This window comes from Apteryx rowi, unplaced genomic scaffold, assembly GCF_003343035.1.
Source record: "Apteryx rowi isolate R43461 unplaced genomic scaffold, aptRow1 scaffold_44, whole genome shotgun sequence".
In the NCBI taxonomy this organism is placed as follows: Eukaryota; Metazoa; Chordata; class Aves; order Apterygiformes; family Apterygidae; genus Apteryx; species Apteryx rowi.
The window spans coordinates 3,742,177-3,760,316 of record NW_020450694.1 but is presented as its reverse complement, the minus strand read 5'-3'; the positions used below and the strand labels follow the sequence as shown (position 1 = coordinate 3,760,316).

The window sequence follows — 18,140 nt, the reverse complement described above, 5'->3', positions numbered from 1 at the left end:
AAAGGGGAGAAGACAAGGATTTGGCGAAGGGGAGAGAACAAAAGCAAGCAAGAATGGGGTGAGACAGGAGCGAGGGATGGGAAAGCTGAAGTGGACAGGACCAGGCACAAGGCCTTGCTGGCTGGGACCATTTTCAGGGTGTGCATGCGGCTCGTGTCTGCCAGGGCAGCCCACAGAATAAGAAGAGACTGGTTCAGTTCTTACTTTTCATACATTTTATTATAAAGAAAGGTAAGATAAGCATTGTGAACCGAATGTGCCAGGTGCTGTGAAAGCAGCACCATCAAACAAAATAAAAAATAAAAAAAAAAACAAACCCAAATGCACCTTATGAGAAACTGTAATTATGCTCTCTAATCTTTCATAAATAGACAAAAATCATTGTCAGCAATTTTTAAATAGATGGACATATGGCAGAAAAAAATATAATAATGCCATACAACATGGATATAAATTGTCCATTTCTTGCTGTACAAATAATAGAAACAAGTTTGGCAGGCTTTTTTTTGTTGGTTTATTTTATACACATCTCCCTTCTATGTATAACTAAAAAATGTGCTACAATTAATATAAAATGCTTTTACTATAAAGTAAACTACTAATTTTTTTCACAAAAAAATCTTAAAGATGTCTTTAGCACAGCTCTAAAACACTTAGTAAACTACTTACAACTATCCAACAAATTATATTTTCATGATCTTTTTCACATTTTTCCTCTCATATTTTGCCTTCTGCTCGCTCCCCCCACCTAGCTAGGAATAGTTTTTATTTATTTTTTGTATTTTTTTGCCAGACATCCAAGGCCTTTGCATGTACAATATTCACACAAACTTCACATTTTCTTGCACAAAGTTTAGTGCTGTTAGCAAGTCAAAAGAGTGCATCCTCCTACTGAGCCGGCCTAATGCTTTAGGACACCAGACCTGGGCCTATGCTGCGTCTAAAAGCAGTTCACTAGGAAAATAGTCTGTAGCTAAGCTGATGGCAAGCAGAAAAATGGTGTCCTTTTTTTATGTTGGTTTTGTGTTTATTTATTTTATTTTTTTATTCTTTTTTTGTTCTTCGTGATTTATGAGGTTTTGGGCTTCCACGGAAAGTAGGCTTTAGAGTGCAGAAATAATAAAAGAAAACTGCTCTTCGAGCCTGGAAATGAAGCCAGCGACGAGGTGCAGTAGATTAGCTCTCTCGCCCATACGACTTGCTCGATGCCCCTCCGGGTAGTCTGTATGATAGACCCTCTCAAGTGTCCTTCATCTGAGCCTCCTCAAGAAGAGATGTTGAGTTTTAGGTGAGGTAGAGTGCCTTGTCCCTTGGCAGCATGCTGTAAGAGAAATGAAAGGCAGAAGGTGAGATGGGCAGGAAAACAGCTGTAAAGTAACTTGGGAGAGCTGACAGTGGGGACAGTTTGAAATGAGCATTTGCACAATTGGTTGCACACCAGACTTTGCCATAGTTTTATGGCACTCCATAACACAAGACATAAAGAGGTCTGCACGTAGGGATGGGCCGTGATGAGATGAACCAAGCAGAAGGCACTTAAACTGACAGCTTGGCACACTGTTAGTTATGCAATTTTAACAGTCAGGTCTTAATCATAAATTCCTTCCTTTGACTTAATTTTTGCTCTTGCTGGAGATCCAGGCAAGGGCCAAGTCTGTGGAGCTCAGGCCAGGACAACATGAGCGCAATGCTGCTGCGGGCTCCACCATCCTGCTGTTGGAGACTCCTACCTGGAATCAGCCCTGGGCCACCTGTCCCCCTCTGCATCACACTCTCCTTACACTAAGTCACAGAGGTTTTTAAAAGGTACACTTGCTTTTGAATAAAACGTGTCATTCTGGTACTCCATAACAGGTAGGAGTCTCAAAAATGTGATTAAGGGGCTTATCCAAAGATGGTTGTAGGTGTCCAGGAGAATTTATGGAAGCTAGATGGCTGAAGACCATGGGAGACATCACCTGCTCGATGCCTCTCTCACCTCTACTTGTCTCCCCAAATAAGTACAACCAGGAAAGCTAATAATCAGGAAATGAGGGGAAATTTTTCTTTGCTCTGGTGCTTGCAGAAAGCAGGCTTAGCCAGTCTTTCCCCCAGATCTGAAGAAGAGAGTAGTAGGTACAATAAACCCAAGGAAGACAAGGGGCTAAGGAGGAGGACTAAAGGGGCGTCAGCAAGGGATGTGTGCGCTCTGCATGTCCCTGCCTCGGAAGAACTTGAAGTGATCAAGTTATTAAAGCAATGAATTTGATTTCAAGAGATCCAGGTCTGTCCCAGATGGGAAACTTAGCAGAGTAAGACATGCATACAGATATCACAGCTAACTTCTAACTGCTGCCTTCCCCAAACCCAAGCTGTCCCTGAGGTGAGGTACTGCAGTAACCAATATCACAACCCTTCATACAGAAAAAATCACAAACCACATCAACTATGCATGCAGGGCTCCTTTCGGGGAGAGCCTTTCCCTCCGAGGGTCTTCCTCGCCCTTCCTCTGCATTGTGGGAGCTGTGCAGGGACAACCCCACACGTGGGATTCCCACGGAAATCCGGGGTGCCTCGTGCGAGCACACGAGTCTCCACCGCGATGGCACTTCCCAGCTCACCAAGGAACTTGGCCAGAGGCAACCCACCAGGGAGACCCAACCAGGAGTTGTCAGCCTCCCAAGGCATTTCCATATGCCACATAAGACTGGCACATTTAATTTTTGTGAGTGGTGGCCTACAACCAATCCCAGATGCTCTTTTTTCAGGGCGTGCTGGAGGGAGCAATGGGATGGAGACAGTGAGTGGAGAGCAGTATGTCCCCTCCACTGGCTGAAGTCATCTATGTGGATTTTGCTTTGAAATCTAGACGACGTTTTAATTGTTTTTATCATTTACACAGATCTGATGAAAACTTTGTCGGTCCATAAGGACATTTGGCCTTAAAAGGTGGTGAAGAAAATAACAAAGCTTTGGGAGATTTTGGTGTGTGTGTGACTCTGAGCGGAATAATAGGGAAACAGCAGACAACAAGGCGATAGAGTGCAACACAGACTTGACTGCACATCGTTAATCTCCACATTTTATAATCTGCATTTAAAACGCAGTCTTCCCTAGTGCTCTCAGCGAAGATTTAATATCAGTGAGCAGCAATAAGGTATTCCAATACTAAAACTTCATTAATTTTACAAAATATGGTACAGAACATTTCCCAGTACATTACAAAGTATTACCATAAATAATTGAATCCAAACTAAGTGCATTTGTGATGTTTTATCTTTGCCTTTTAACAGCATTCATTCACTTAGTTTCTGATTTGGAAAATTCACCCATTTGGAGTAGATTGCTTCATCATTAGCATGAATTAGCAAGGTTCTGTGCATCTGGATGAACTGGCTGTACACAGTTTTGTGTACAGCACAGTTTTGTGTATGCACAGCAGAAAGCCCATGATTCAGGTATGCCAGGGGACCCACAGTTTGGTGGAGACCATGGAGCCCAGGAATTGGTGATGAACATCATAATGAGCAGACAAGCAACCATATTTCTGAGAAACTAGGACCCTGGCAGATACTGCCTAATTGGAAAAAGTGTAGCATCAATCTTCAGGGGCAAGCCTACAAGGGCTGGTAAAAGACCTTCTTGTAACACTGATGCCTGCTAAGGCTTCCTAAGAGCTAGCATGTGGCTCACAAATTGCTCTTGATGAGTGCTTGGATCTGATCAGAGTGCCTGGGCTCTCCTATCTTTTAACCCAAGGAGAGTGGGAAAAGGGGAGAAAAGTTGCTGAATAATGATACCCAGGAAGAAACTAATCCATGCCTGGAGGTGAACCTCATTTTGCAATGTCAGCCTGATGCTGTCACACCTGTACACAACTGCAGGAACACCACAACTTCACAGCTTTCTGCTGGGCTTTCACAGCTCTCTGCAACTCCATTTGATGATCTCCACTCAAGCTTTCAAGATGGGTTAACATTTATCTGGGCACAGCAGCTATGTCAAGGAAGAACCAGCACATGTTTATAACAGAGGCATCATGCAACACCACGTGGGACACTCTTTTCATCAGCTCACATAATTAGCAGATGTAGACTACGGACTAGGTGAAATCCATGGGGACTTCAGATAATACTTAGAATCATAGAATAATATAGGCTGGAAGGGACTTCTGAAGGCTATCTGTTCCCACTCAAAGTAGGGCCAGCTTAGAGCAGGTTGTTCAGCATCTCCTGAATAACAGTGTTTTAATACGGCGTTTCCTGAAACCTGATGAATAATGTTAACTCTTGCAAATGAGATGAAGGACATGGAAAGAGGCATCCAGTTCAGTTTTATCACCAAAAATCTAGATGATAGGCGACAAATGCAAATGAATCCTAAAGACATCTTATGGGTGCAAAGAGTTGCAATTACAAGACAGGACAGAAAAAAAAAAGCAGAGGTGCCTGGAGGAATTAAGAAAGATTTTGCAGGTAATTGCAAACCAAGCTGCAACCTTGATAAAGGCGAGCTAGTTCATGTGGAGAAAGTCATTCCAAAAAGACAGGTATTCAACGGGTACCTGGGAAAGAGCAAGAGTGAGAAAAAGGCTGTCAGGTGAGGGAGACTGGTGGCTAGATTAAGTAGCTTGTGATACGACGGCAAAAAGTAATAAAATCTTATGTTGCAATTGCTTGTGGGGAGTGACAGTCATATATTAAGCAGGAATGAGAAAACACTACCCATGTCTTTATTAACGATCTAGAATAGCTAAAGCCCAGAAAGAGTTAGGAAAATTGGATGGAAGTCAGTAAGCACAACAAAATAATTAAGAATGGAGAGAAGATGGATGAAGAAAAATTTAAAAATCTCCCTCACATGGTTGATTTATGAGTTAAGGAGTGTTTGTTCGTAGGATCCTAGAATTTGATGGGTATAAAGGAAGAAGTATCATTTAATGGCATTTAACTTGCAGTCATAGACTGAAAAAAAAAGCTAAAGAAATTCCTCATAAAAGGATGTATTAGATGGGGAAGGACAGACAGAAGCCCAGTCTTCCTAGTTTTACAAAAGTTGTCTGGATGACAGACACAAAAGAAAATGTAAAATTGGGAAATTTTACCCCAGACAACCCAGTGTCAACACAGTTTGGAAGCTAAAGCAATATCAAAGTCTGACATGAAATAAAAATCATAATCCAGAGCGCGAGACAGGATTGCCTCTCTGCTGGGGAGGTTGGTATGATCCTTTCTTTCAGGAATCTAGGACTCCACAGCTGAGCCACATCACATCAGAAAATAATCCTTCTTTCTAGACAGTTGCTGATTTTGCTCCTCAGAGTGCTGCTTTAATTACAATTAAGCTGAATGCAGTTTTAAGGTTGAAATGGGCAATTACATGATCCAGAGATTTCCCGATTATACCTAAAACTGTGCTGATGAATCAAACCCAACAAGATGTGCATTCCCTTTATTGCCCAGCCTGCATTGCCTAAGTCCTGCTGATTGCCGAGGCCGTTGAGGAACACAGCTAACCAGGCACAGCCAAATGTTCCGATCACAGCAAGGTTGTGCAGAGGAGTCTAAGCGTAACTTGTGACGTAGCTTCCAAATTAGTTCAAAATTTATGAGAGAAGCAGTACAGATGTGCAGAACGATGAGAGCCAGATATTACCCTTGGGACAAACAGGGGCTGGAGTTCAGTAGTAAGAAGAGGGCTGGTCCTACAAAAGTGTGCGGATGCTACAAGCAATGCAGGGGATGTGCTTTGGCAGCAAATACAAGGAGTTAGCAGGAGCAGGAGGTGATGGTACCGCTGACACACCAGGCTTTACAATATAACAAGAACTTGAGCTTAACAAGTCAGCTTTGAGAGCTAGACTTCCAGCAGACCATGTCTCTCAAATAATGGGAGACCGGCTCTTTCATTAACAGAGAGTAGGACATTTTTTGATGCGCTAAGCACTGCCTGCAGTACTGACCCATACCCATCTGAGTTCATTGCTATAATCTACTCTAATAATTATCTGGAAGTCTCTGCATAATCTGTCTGGTCTTAAAATTATTTTTTCCAGGAAGCTGTGATATACCCATGAAATTTGATATTTTTGCTGTGACAAAGGCATGAAATGCATGAGCTTTGATCATGAATTGCATGGGCTCTCTGCTTACAATATGGCTTTCGAGCAGGATGTTAAAGGCTTGTTTTAGCAACAAAACTCAGTCCTGCCTACGTTAGTGTTTCAGCCATTTCTGGAGTGTCCCCAGTCTCCTGCTCTCCACTTGGCTTTGTGAGCCCTGCGTGCTGCTTAGGCTCTGGTGGGATTTGCAGAGGGAATGGAGTGTTTTCCAAATGGTGCTCTGACCATGCCAGCATCCTGCCTTGGAGGCAGCCCCAATGCTGAACGGCAGTCCTCAGGGTGGTGAGGCTGGGTTGCTGCCACTTGGTTTCAAGCCTTTGTCCTGCACTGAAAGAAGATGCTTCCCTGACCTTCCTGGCACCTGGTTCAGCCCTTTTGGGTCACAGTGTTACCCTGGCTTCTGCACCTTAGTATTCACATTTTCCTAATTAAATCTGGGTATCTAAACTAAAGATCTACCACTTGTGGGATCCAGGGACCCTCAGGGCCCCTGAGCACCCAGGCTGCAGGACCATGGCTGATCCCCTAACTACTCATATTCATTTCCAGTGGGCTAATTTCAATGGGAGCTGCCTCTGCCCAGCACCTCTGGAAACTGGGGTCCACAGGCCTTAAACCTCCAAGTGGATTTAGCATTTTGACCAGAGCATCTAAAATGATTTTTCTTAAGAAGTGCTAAACAGGTTCCTTCTTTAGGGTTGTCTGCAGAGATTTCAAGAAGGACTGTGCAAGGTTTCCCTGCAGAACCGCGAATAATCCACGTAGCTGCGCACTCTCACGCCGGCAGACAGCAGAGAGTATTCTAATGGCTGGGCAAGTTATTTATTTCCCTCAAAGAAATAAACGTCTGTACTGTCTGTGCCCAGCCCAGCGATTGTAAGTGCACTGCTGGCACAGACGGGAGCCACAGTCTGAAAAGGCTGGGAGCTTGCTATTATCTCTAGTGAAAGCGCAATGTTCCAGTACAGCATTGCACTTCAAGCAAATCAAACAATACTCAGAGAGCTACCAAGCTTCCTTCCCTACCTGCTCTCAGAGCAAGCCACGTGCCTATTTTACAGAGCACAATAGCAGTCTCAAAACTATTATTGCTGAGCTCTGGTGCCAGGAGCAGGGGATTAGGCAGAGGTTGGAGCGACTTTCACTCCCTCACTGTTCCCCAGCTTTGGGGACTGAGACAATCCCACCATTTTTTATTTATCAGGGAACTGGAGCATCACTGAAGCGACCCTCATGCTGGCCCGTTCATGTCAGAGCAGGGGGCAGATCGTTTCCTGCAAGACGCAGAGGACTGAAGTGTGGTGTGAGGCTTGGGAGAACGAGACTTTGTAGCCTCTTATTGGTTAAAACCCAAAATGGATAAGGGACCCACTGCTAGAGACAACGAGAGGAGATCTTGGCCTCAGCAGTAAAGGCAATCATTTTAGAAACAGAAGGACACTGTTTGTGGATACGGCAGAACTCCCTCAACCCCCACCATCTCTGGGGACTATGCTCTGTGTTAAGCACACATCCACAAAACGTGCAGCTCTTCACTCACAAACAAAGTTCAGTTTTCTCAAGCAAGTAGCAGACCCAAACTAGCTCTTCTGGCTGCACCGAGCAGACTCCACTGACCAACCAGCATGACAATCTGGCAAGCATTTGCAAAACACTTATTTCCAGGGCTCAATGCACCAGAAACTCACAGGATTTGGATTTTTTTTTTCCAGTTTTTTGTGTGATGGCCACAGTGGGTCCAACACACATAACAGGAGCAGACTGGGCCTCCCTGTCCTGCTCTAGAAGGAAATATTTCAAACTTCCTTTGCTTATGGGACAGAAACACAAAGAAATGGGAAGTCCTTCACGCCCAATTAAGAAATTATCTGTGATTTTCAAACTACCTCTCATACAGTATCATTTCAGTGAGCCCACAGAGAAGAGGAAATCTCAAGCTTCATTTGCCATAATTAACCTAACAACCTGCTGTAGATTCTGGGGCAGGGTCTCAGCTGCTGTAAACTGTCAGACTTCCAACAGTTTATAAACACTATGTTTCCTATATTTTCTGGTTAAAAGATGCTGATCAATTTGGCTTGGAGGAGGCTGAAAAAACTCTGCAGAAATTGCTTCCGCAGCTCAGCAATGGCTGAGTGATGCCCAATTATCTTTAGGCCTGCGACTCAAGTGATTCCTTTCAGGCTACTGAAGAAATGGAGCACCATGACATTAAAAAGAAATGCAAATTGTTTTTATAGCATGACATTTTCATGTTCTTATCACCCGTCCTTTCTTGAACTTCAGTTACAGATGATTGTGTGTTTAGATAATGGAAAGTGCATTAGCAATATTCTGTTTTGTCTACTGGCCTGCAGTGGTTAATCCCACACTCTCTGCTAGGGTAGTCGTTGTCCCAGTCAGTGCTTCCTGGAGGATTTGATGCGCCAGGCGAACGGGGTCCAACACTGTTTGGAAACTCAGACGAAATATGTGAAAAGTCCTGTGGGATGGAAAAGAAAGGAAGGGTTACGTGTGTACGTATAGGTAGGAGAAACAAAGGCTCTATAAACATTGCATAAACACGTTTACTGCCCAGAAAACACCGCAGTGCAGAAGCACCTGGAGTGCTTACGCAGCCGGGGAGCCCCACGGAAAGCAGGGGGTCCGAGCTCAGACCGTGGTGGGACCTTGCACAACGTCAGTTGTTGCAAGCAGGTGTCAAAGCAGCAACATCTGTTTTACATCCCCATTTCCATGTCATGTTTTTCAGGAGCTCCCTCCTGAGGGGTTTGGGGAAACGGCTGCAGAACGCGCACGGCCACGAAAGCCTTTGCATCAGCATTCTGGCAATCACAACCATTTTTCCACTCCAAGCGCAGCTCCCTTTGCAGTAATCCGTTAGCCCATCATAATGTACAGTAACAAGGTAAGGAAAACCCACACAAGCAATATTCTCTCCATCAGCTGTCACTGCTGGCAATTTAACAAGGACTCGGGGAGACTGTCTGATCTGAGAGCCGATCATAATCCTGATTGTTTGGGGCTGACCTAATTAGGTAAGATTAGGCAATGTATACAAACAATGGAGTCAAGGTAGTTACCTGCCCAGAAATATGATTTTCTCCAAAACACTCAAATGAAGGTACTGTGCTTTTTTTATATTATTTTTTTTTATTATCAAACATATGTGGAATGAAGCTTCAAAAAATGCTGCCCATAGCAACAACAAACACCTCAATTAATTAAAGTGATGATGAGGAGCTCCTTTCATGCCTATTTCTGGATGTTGACTATCACAGATGTTTACAGAAGTCACTTTTGCTTAGGTACAGTCGAAAGATAATCACCATGCTGCAAAAGTTATTTAGGATAGCCAGAGCAGTTTAGAAACTAAAACGTGATCTAGGATCTGACCTTCCCAGGTATGTTGTCTTTTTATTATGGTCAAGGATAATTGTGCTTCAACATCCCTCCTCTCCTTTTATTTTATTCCACTGCAATGCATGCTCCCAAATTAACAATTTGTGCTTTCTCAAAGTTAGTCCCAAACCAAATGGGTCAAATTATGGGGAAAAAGCTTTGTTCACTGTTAAAGTACTTTCTGAATTTTGCGATATGTATCTAGTAAGCATGTGAAACAAATTATTCAAACAGCTGGGTGAATAATACAGTTAAAAGTATCATCAAGTAAATTATACCAGCTGTGAATTTCAGAGCATATGTCCTTCACCATGAATAGTTCGTCCAGTTCATATTCCAGATGGATAAACTCTGGAAATCACTCATTTCCTTCTTTGTACCCTGGCATGCTCTCTACAGGGCATGGGGAGTGCTTTCTGTGAGTGTCAGTTTTTCCACCTGATACATTTTCTTAACACCGGGCTTAAAGGAGAGAAACTTTGACATCCCAGACCGACTCCTCTGACTGTGGGCTACTAGGCGAGCTTGGATGTCACCAAGAATGGTTTCTTTGATCAGGTTTTACACATTCATCGGACAGTTCTGTACAATTTGTTTTGTTGTTATGCCGTTAATATTAAGCTTAGGTTTCATCCTTGCAGCTTTCTGCCACAGAAGGGATTTTCTCCTATTGGTAGGCAGCTCCAGGAAAAATAATAATTTTACATTTTATTTTTTATATTCCCTCTATCCTTTTTGTCTTCCTAGTGGTAAAGCCCACATGGATCCTTGCTATCATCCCATGATCTTCCAGCCCTCCCTTCTCTTAGCAATGTCATGAGAGGGGGCCCTCACCGACCATCCAAGCCATCGCTTCAGAAGACCATCACACAAACCCACAGGGACTCTAAAGACAACGGTGTAGGACTTTGCACACAAGGAACTTCTCCTGGGGCAACCCCAATTCCTGAGGTGTCCCACACTGGCCGAATCTCCATTCCTGTGGTAGCACAGATCTGTCCCACTCTTGGGGGGAATTGTGCTCTCTGACAGCTCAGGACTTCTGAAAAAACTTGGGAAAACTTCCTCCATGGGGAAGAGGAGACACAGTGCAGCTCATGTTCTAGAACTGCTTTCTCTCTTAGAGAAGTACGTAGGAGCCAGAGCACTCACCTGCTGCCCTGGAGGTGAAGAATTCATTGGGGGCTGTACCTGTAGTGCCATGGGAGGAGACAGGATGGATTGCTGCGGGACCTGCTGCATATTGAGTGACTGGTTGAGGATGGAGCTCTGTGGATGGTGCAAGGACAGCTGCTGGTGGAGAGGAGGGCTGATTTGGAAAGATGGAGGTGGGGAGGCACTGATGCTGGGCAACATGGGTTTGGAGTTGAGGGTCCTGGAGAGGCTGGGGTGGGGGTGTCCACGGTAGTTCTGGAGATCCGATGGGGACAGGAATGAGCCTAACCCAGGATAAGGTGACGAGGCCTGCGGCGGCATGGTATACATGGGCTGTTTTGGTGGGATCATTTTTGAAGGTTGATTGGTTTGGGCACTTTTCGTCTCACCCTGGTCAGCAGAGCTCTGTGGGAAAAGAGAACAGAGGCTGAATGAGGAAGGAAAGAAATGTTGCTGTGTGTCTTCAGGTGTCCTTCCTTTCCAGCCATGCAGAGAAAGCTTGTAAGAAAAAATGAGAAGCAGGGATTTGCAGAGAGAGGCCCACATGGAGCTTGTGCTGACCATGGAGCTGAACCCTATTCCCCGATCTCCATTTCTCCTTATAATACACCCAGTCCTCCTTCAGATGCATAGACCAGGGCTAGTATATGCTCTTCTCTTCTTTCCTCTGGCAAGTGCCTCCATGCTGGCTCCGCTCCCCCGTGTCTGGGCTACCCCAGACTCCCTGTGGTTCCCACTCTTGTCCCACCCAGGCCTGTGCAGGCACTTCCAGTGCTACGTCTAGTTATGTCAAAGCAGGCTGGCTGCAGTATCCAGACCCTGGCAATTAAAGTCCAGTAACTGAACCATGGATTCGGCAGAGACTGGAGCACAGGAGAGGCATTAAACAGCATGGAGGCAAACTGCCTGCCTACAATTCATTCCTTAGGTCCAAAGAGGTGGGTGACAGAATCACTTTCTCTTCCAATAAAGAACAAATGGGATTGTAAAATTCTGCCTTCTGAATCTTGTGCATTCCTGCAGTCCTGATGGGGATGTGTAATGTACAACACAATGATGGCCTCATTTCTGCAGCAAAAAGAAAAGAACAACAGGACATTTTCTGGCTTGGACAACGAGGTTTTTTCCTGAGGTGGGCTCTGTAATGATACTCTGGATCCTTTCTCATTCAGCAGTAGGGAACACACTGTGCTGTTTTACTCAAAACAAAGTTGCACCTATGCAAAGAACTGATCACTGGAGAAACTGGGGGGAAAAAAACAAACAAAAAAACCCCTTCCCTATCAAGTCACCACATCCCTCCCACAAGATAAATAGATCAGTAACAAGAACAGGCAAACACCAGCTGTTCTCTTTCTACAAGTCATTTCCCCAGTCTCTGAATGTCCAGTTGCCAGCTCGGGGCACCCCACGACTCCCTCCTTGCTGCCCCAGGACTAGCTCTTTCTTAGGATGCTGCCAGTGGTTATTTCTGCAGACACACAGGAGTCCCAGGAGTGCCAGATCTTGGCAAGGGGGCTATGGAACAACAGGGGTGCTTTTTAAATTGGATGCCTCTCCAAGAGGCACAGCACCTACAACCCCCTAAGTATCTTCAATCATCAGAGCTGCTCATCCTCAGTATTTCCTAAAATCAACTTTCTAATGCAGCAGAGGCCCATGCATGGCACTAATACCTTCCACCTGCAGTGCAGTAGCCTATACCTCTCTGTTTGCCTCCAGTAAAGCATTTTGCTGCAAGCAAACCTTGGAAATGGTGCTGTGACTCCATGTACTCCATGCTAAAAAACCCATAGTGCGGCAACAGTGTCCAGGGTAAGACCCTCACAGGTTTCCAGAGGGATCAGGAAGACCTTTTAAGCCCATCATACGAAAAACAGTCCTTTCCATCCCCTTTTCAAATGTCTGTCCTTGCTGCTCTTCTTTTTGCCAGTTCAGGCAGCTATGGTGCTCGTGCTTGCACAAAGGCTTTGTGTCTTTCAGACCCAGCACCACATCCTCATGGATCCTGCAGATGGTGGTAACCAAATATGATGATACCATATTGCAAATATGGTATAGTACCAAGGCGAAGAAGCTTGTCTTAGAGGGGAAAACAACCTAATACACATACTCACAGCCTGTAGGCATGTATGTGTGCATGCACATGTACACAGTATCCCCAAGTGCTGTCTGACATTGTGCTGATGATTTCAAAGCATCAGTGATTGCAAGTGAGCCCCCAGCTACTTCCACAGGTACTTCCAGCTCAGGCACTGGAGAGCCTCAAAGGCAGTGGCTTAACCCAATGCCTTGAGCCAAAATCAGCACATCCCCTCCTAACCCAACAAACCCATGAGCTTTGCAGGAGCCACCCCGAATTTGCTGTCAGAAAATGTCTGTGTCCTTCCCTGGAGCCCAGAGAGGGCATGGAGGAGGGCAAGGGGCAAGGTCTCCCCAGGATGGAGTGTCTATGTTTAGGAGATCAGGGCTGTGCAAGGCTGGCACTTAGCTCATCATTGCTGCCCCAAGGTGCAGCAGGTACCTGAAATACCCTTAAGTTCACGATTAGCTGCTGAAATGGGCACGGGATTTTGCCCAGGCAACAGTGTGTTTTGCTTGTATATGTTCACATTCTCAATAACCCACAGTTACGGATGTTACTTACTGAAAAGCCCCTCTCTAAGCTCCGTTCTCAAGGGAGAAGCAGGACCCAAGATCCTGAGCAGGCATGTAGTGAATCCTGCCAGGATGAGTGCCAGATCCTGACTGAGACAAACTGCCACCAGCAGAGACATCGGACACCTTGCTAGTGGTGGGACGAAGGCACAACCCCAGAGCGTTGTCAGCGGGACCCATGCACCGCACTCCCTCCTGCTTGCACGTCACTTCGCTGCCCCGGCTCTCTGAGCTGTCTGCACACCGGCCGGTTCGGAGGCTTCTCCTTGCAGAAATAAACTTCTCTGCCTGTAAAGGTTTTCACTTCTAAGAGTATTTAAATATGAAAGTCACCCTTTCAAACTCTTGCTCTAAACCCTCCACAACAGTGATTACTGCTTCCTGGCTGTATGTGGAGATACCGTGTCTCTGTATATTATACGCAGCACGAGCAGAATACCAATATCAGAATATCCAGCAAAGCTAGTCCTATATCCATCAGTGCAGTTATGAATCTTTTTAAACACTTAACCCAATGAAAGCGACTTAGATTATTTCCTTTTTGACCTTTTTGCCATAGCAGTTAACCTTCAAGTGCAGCTGAGTTAGGTAAGGCTTCTGAGGATGCTGCCCAGAGCATGAAGCTCACGTTTATCTCCCCGGTAATTACACTCCCCTTTAAGCGATTTGGCTCACTTTTACAATTCAGTGTGACCCCGTGCAGTGGGAATGGCACGGACAGCTCGGCGAGGGCTCTGCTTCACGCAGCGCAGCCTGGCTGGCTCTCCATGTGCCACCCAGGGGCAGGGCTGATCCCCGCTTGCCAGAGAAGCCCCATCCCACCACCCCAGCCGGGACCCAAGATGGGCCAGTGCCTTCCTTGGGATGGTGTCCTCTGGACTTTGCTGCCTCGCCAAATATTGGGCAGCCAAGTGTCGCGGGGGGAGCAGAGGGGAGTCCACAGCCCCATTTTCCAGGCAATGCTGATGCGTGTGGTCAGGCTCTCCAAAGCTCTTTAACCAAGGCCACATGTCTGAGCCAGGAGCAATTGAGCTGCAGTTCCTCCAGAGCTGTCTGTCTGACTGGGGTGCATGTATGATATGAACTGTGCTTCTGCTAGAGCCCTGGACACAGAAGGTATATGCCAGCCTGGCACAGAAAAGGGAGGGCACTGAGACCAGCAAAGGCAACCAAACTGCTAACAGCAGAAGGGACTTCACAGCACATTCAGGGAGCAAGAACCAGATGCCTCATTTAGACCCCCATGTGCTGTTCTGCCACTCAGAGCACCCAGGGAGCAACAGCACTGCTCTGAGTGTCCCCCGGGGCTCTGAGCATGCCAAAAACCCCATAAAGGCTCAGTGGGTCTGTGGGCCTACAGGCGGCCAAACACAGCAGAGCTGGTCCGCCGCTCTGTCCAAGACACCCCAAGATACCTGGCAGCAGCTCGGTACTGACACGAGCTGATCGATGGCAGGTGCCTGGGGATTGCTCCAACAGAGATGGCCTCATCATCTGAGACCCTGACTCCTTCCTCCCTGCATCTCAGTGCAAAGGCGACAGCTGAATGCGTGGGTAGCGATGAGAACCAGGTTTGAGGAGTAAAGCTGTGAAGGAATAAGGCATGCAGGAGGCAGCCATATGAGCTATCAAGCTGTTGGCCCTAACATCTTGGTGCTCTCTTGGAGCTCATGGTCCAGGAGAGGTGGGGACCTTCACTGTCTCCCCTCCTTCTTCTTTGCCCTTCCTCAGATACAGCCCTGGCTTTTGCTTTCAGTCAGAAGGTAAAACTAACCCACTAACCCATTTGCTCACTCAGAAGTGAACAGCTTGACTGCAGTGCTCAGCAGAAATTGCAAAGATGACTCAGAGCAGGGAGGAGAGATTAGCTGTTTCCTCATGACAAAGCCCAGGCTCTTCCATCTAAAGAGAGAGGTCCCAGCCCTGTTCAGCAGGGCCATCATAGCTGCAGGATACAGGAAAATTCCTTCCCAGGCCGATTCTTCTTGCACACTCACCACTCTGGTGCATAAAGCCTGCACTGCTCCATCCAGCGTGGTAACATGAGCAGGTCCATCACACCAGCTCTCACCACACTGGATGTAAGCCTAGCCCCTTTCCCATGCCTGGGTACCCCTACAGAACTGGAATCATGAACTATGCTCCAAAACAACATACGTGCCTAGGCTACTGCAGGAGGTAGGACGCTGGCACCTGGTTGCTCCACAGCCCCAGTCCTGCAAGCTTAGCAAAGCTGCCAGCTCTAGGTTGGCAAAAGAGCCCATGGCCAGGGGAGCAATGTGTCCCAGTGCAGGAGAAGCGTGACCAAGCCTAGTCTTCACATTGTAGAAGACCATATCCACAAAACGGATGTCCAGCTGTCTGGAACACAAGGTCTGTCCTGGGGGCTGCAGCAGGAGACAAGAGAACCAGCACAGACAGCAAGCAAAAGGAGTGGGACTGAGAGGGAAGTAGAAGAGGGGTGGATTCAGCTCCACCTTACCCTTAGGGTGGGACTCAGCGTGAGATACACTCAGGTACCCAAGACAGCCCCAGGAACAGGTGACAGCAGAGCTTCTGGGGCCCTGCAGGGCAAGATACCCCAGGGCACCTGAAAAGGCAACAGAAGCCAGGCTGAGGCAGGCAAACCCGGCCTTCCAGGGGATGCGTGTCACTGAGCTGGTGTCTGAGCTGCCACCACAGCCCATGCAGGCCAGTGGTGCCTGGAGGTTACTGGAGCTGCACTACTGAAAAGAGCCACTTTTGGTCAATTAATTACTTCGCTGAACTTCATGTTACTGGAGCTGAGTCCTGCACAAGGTCTTTGGGGTGGGGAAAAGAAATGTGACTGGGAAGACTGCAAAGGACAGATGAGCTCGCTCTGCTATTCCATGCCCAGCCCAAACTCAATGTAGAGCTCTCAGGCATGTACGGATGCTTTGGTGCCCCAAGGGTTTGTGGTGCTTGCATCTGAGATCCTACAGCCTCAGAAGAGCTTGTGTTTTTCTCTCTCATGTAAGCTCTGCGTCCTGTTCCCAACAAGGCTGCTGATCCTGCTCAGCCAGGTTTGGGGCTGGAGATTGGGCTCAGCTGAGCAGAAGAAGCTGTGAGCAGTGGAGTCACCTCCAGGTGGGCCAGTCCCACTGTCACCCCAGGAGGAGGGACCCGTCTTCCAGTCCTTGCCAGGTGCCTGCCACGTTTGGTGCACTCGCCCCTGGGGAGCCATGGGCAGGGAGCTGCTACTGCCCAGCAGGTCCTGGCAGCAGACCCCCTCTGAGCCCCAAGCAGAGAGGGCCCTTGGTTGCTCTGACACTGGCTGATGAAGGCAGACGGTGAAGACGAGGCTTTCCAGCACTCAGTCAGTATGGGAAACCGGGAGTCAGGCTCCCCTCCATAGCTTGTTCCTAGAAAGGACAAATTCCTTCTCCCTTCTCTTTCGTCCTCCTCTAAAGGAAGGACGACAGTGCTCAGGTCAATGAAAGCTGGCATCAACCTGCTGGAAGGGCAGAGCTCTCGCATCACCGTTTCAAGACACCCTGGCAGTAGAAGGGACTGAACCCCTGGAGCCGGCGACAGAAGAGGAGCCCACGCAGCCGTGCACCCCAGAGCCCGCGCTGCGGTGGCCGCACGGGGCTGGCGCGAGCCGAGCCTCCCAGCGCCGCGACGTGCCGCGAGAAACGAGATCTTGCTTCGGTTTGGCAAAGGGGGAAAAAGCAATCCCGGCACGCGCGCGCGCGCGCTGCATCGCCTCAAACCACGCCGCGGAGCATTTCATTTAGCTCCTACAGAAGGTAGTTAACATTGATATTAGTTTTGATAGCACGGTTACAGTGTATTTCTTATAAACTTGCTCCTCCCCAGAGATTCCCGAGAGTTGCAGCTAATTTATCATTGCCACATCCAGAGAGACCCGTGTATGAAGCACATTGTCTGTTACCTTGGAAACCAAGCTGGCCCGGTAGGCTGCCAGGGCTTTTAGATACTCCTTCTTCGCCGCTTCTGTTTTCCTCTTATATGCCTGAAAGGACCAAACAATGAATAATAATTAATAAAGCAAACTAGGGTGCTGCTCGGCTTCGCTGCACCCCGCCACCTCCGCGGGAGCCCCTGGCCGCGGGGCGACGTTACGGCATCGCGGGAGCGGGGACGGGGCCTTAAAACGTAGCTGGGCAAAACCCCCCTCGTTTCCACTGACAGGAGAGAAATTTACCCGAGATGAAGCCCTTGGATTCGAACAGCCTGGAGTTTTTAGAGGTGTTGCAGTCCAGAGCTGAGCGTTTTCTGGGTATCTAGAGAGATATTTATGCACATCTGCTGTAAGAGGATGGAAGTTCTTCCACTGCCTGATGGAAGAACTAAGGAGAACCTTGAATGCAGGCAGGTTGGTGTATCCAGAGCTCCTGGGGCCACCAGACAAGCCATGGACCAGAACTGCTGGAAAGTGCCATTCCTGAAAGGACCTGCTCCCCCCTGCGCTGTGCAGAGACCATGGCCTCAGAAACGAGGCCCCTTTTCACCCGGGGCCACTGGGCTGCGACAAGAAGCCATCGTTTCACCAAAATATGGGGGGGGCGTCTTGGTGGTGAGCATTTGTCTATGGGTGGGCAGGAAGCAACACAACTTTTATAGGGTGAAATCAATGAAATCACTTCCTGATAGGAACAAGGAGAGAGCCTGATCCAGGTTCTTGTAGGAGCACATACAAGACATGGGTCAAAATCCCCAAATGACGAGATTGGCTTAAAAAATTGTGAGACTTTCTGAAATTCTAAACTATAGATGCATTTTCTTGGCCTTCCAGTTATTAAGCCGTTAGAGCTCACATTCTCCAGCTTTTCTCTACAAT

At 47.3% G+C, this 18,140-nt stretch overlaps 1 protein-coding gene across 7 annotated transcripts in view; it reads right to left on the bottom strand.

Moving 5' to 3' along the window:
• Window positions 1–200: 200 nt before the first annotated feature.
• The window catches only part of TOX2 (TOX high mobility group box family member 2), a 168,758-nt gene continuing 150,818 nt past the window's right edge, over window positions 201–18,140 (bottom strand). For 6 of the 7 annotated variants that reach the window (XM_026076820.1, XM_026076823.1, XM_026076819.1 and 3 more), the window contains 4 exons: window positions 17,232–17,312; window positions 10,655–11,062; window positions 8,452–8,582; window positions 201–1,321 (listed from right to left, as the gene is read on the bottom strand). In XM_026076820.1, the coding sequence (XP_025932605.1) occupies window positions 1,285–1,321; window positions 8,452–8,582; window positions 10,655–11,062; window positions 17,232–17,312 (657 nt within the window). In that variant the 3' untranslated portion in view covers window positions 201–1,284. The remainder of the gene's footprint in view (window positions 1,322–8,451; window positions 8,583–10,654; window positions 11,063–17,231; window positions 17,313–18,140) is intronic. The other variant, XM_026076825.1, reaches the window with a different exon arrangement.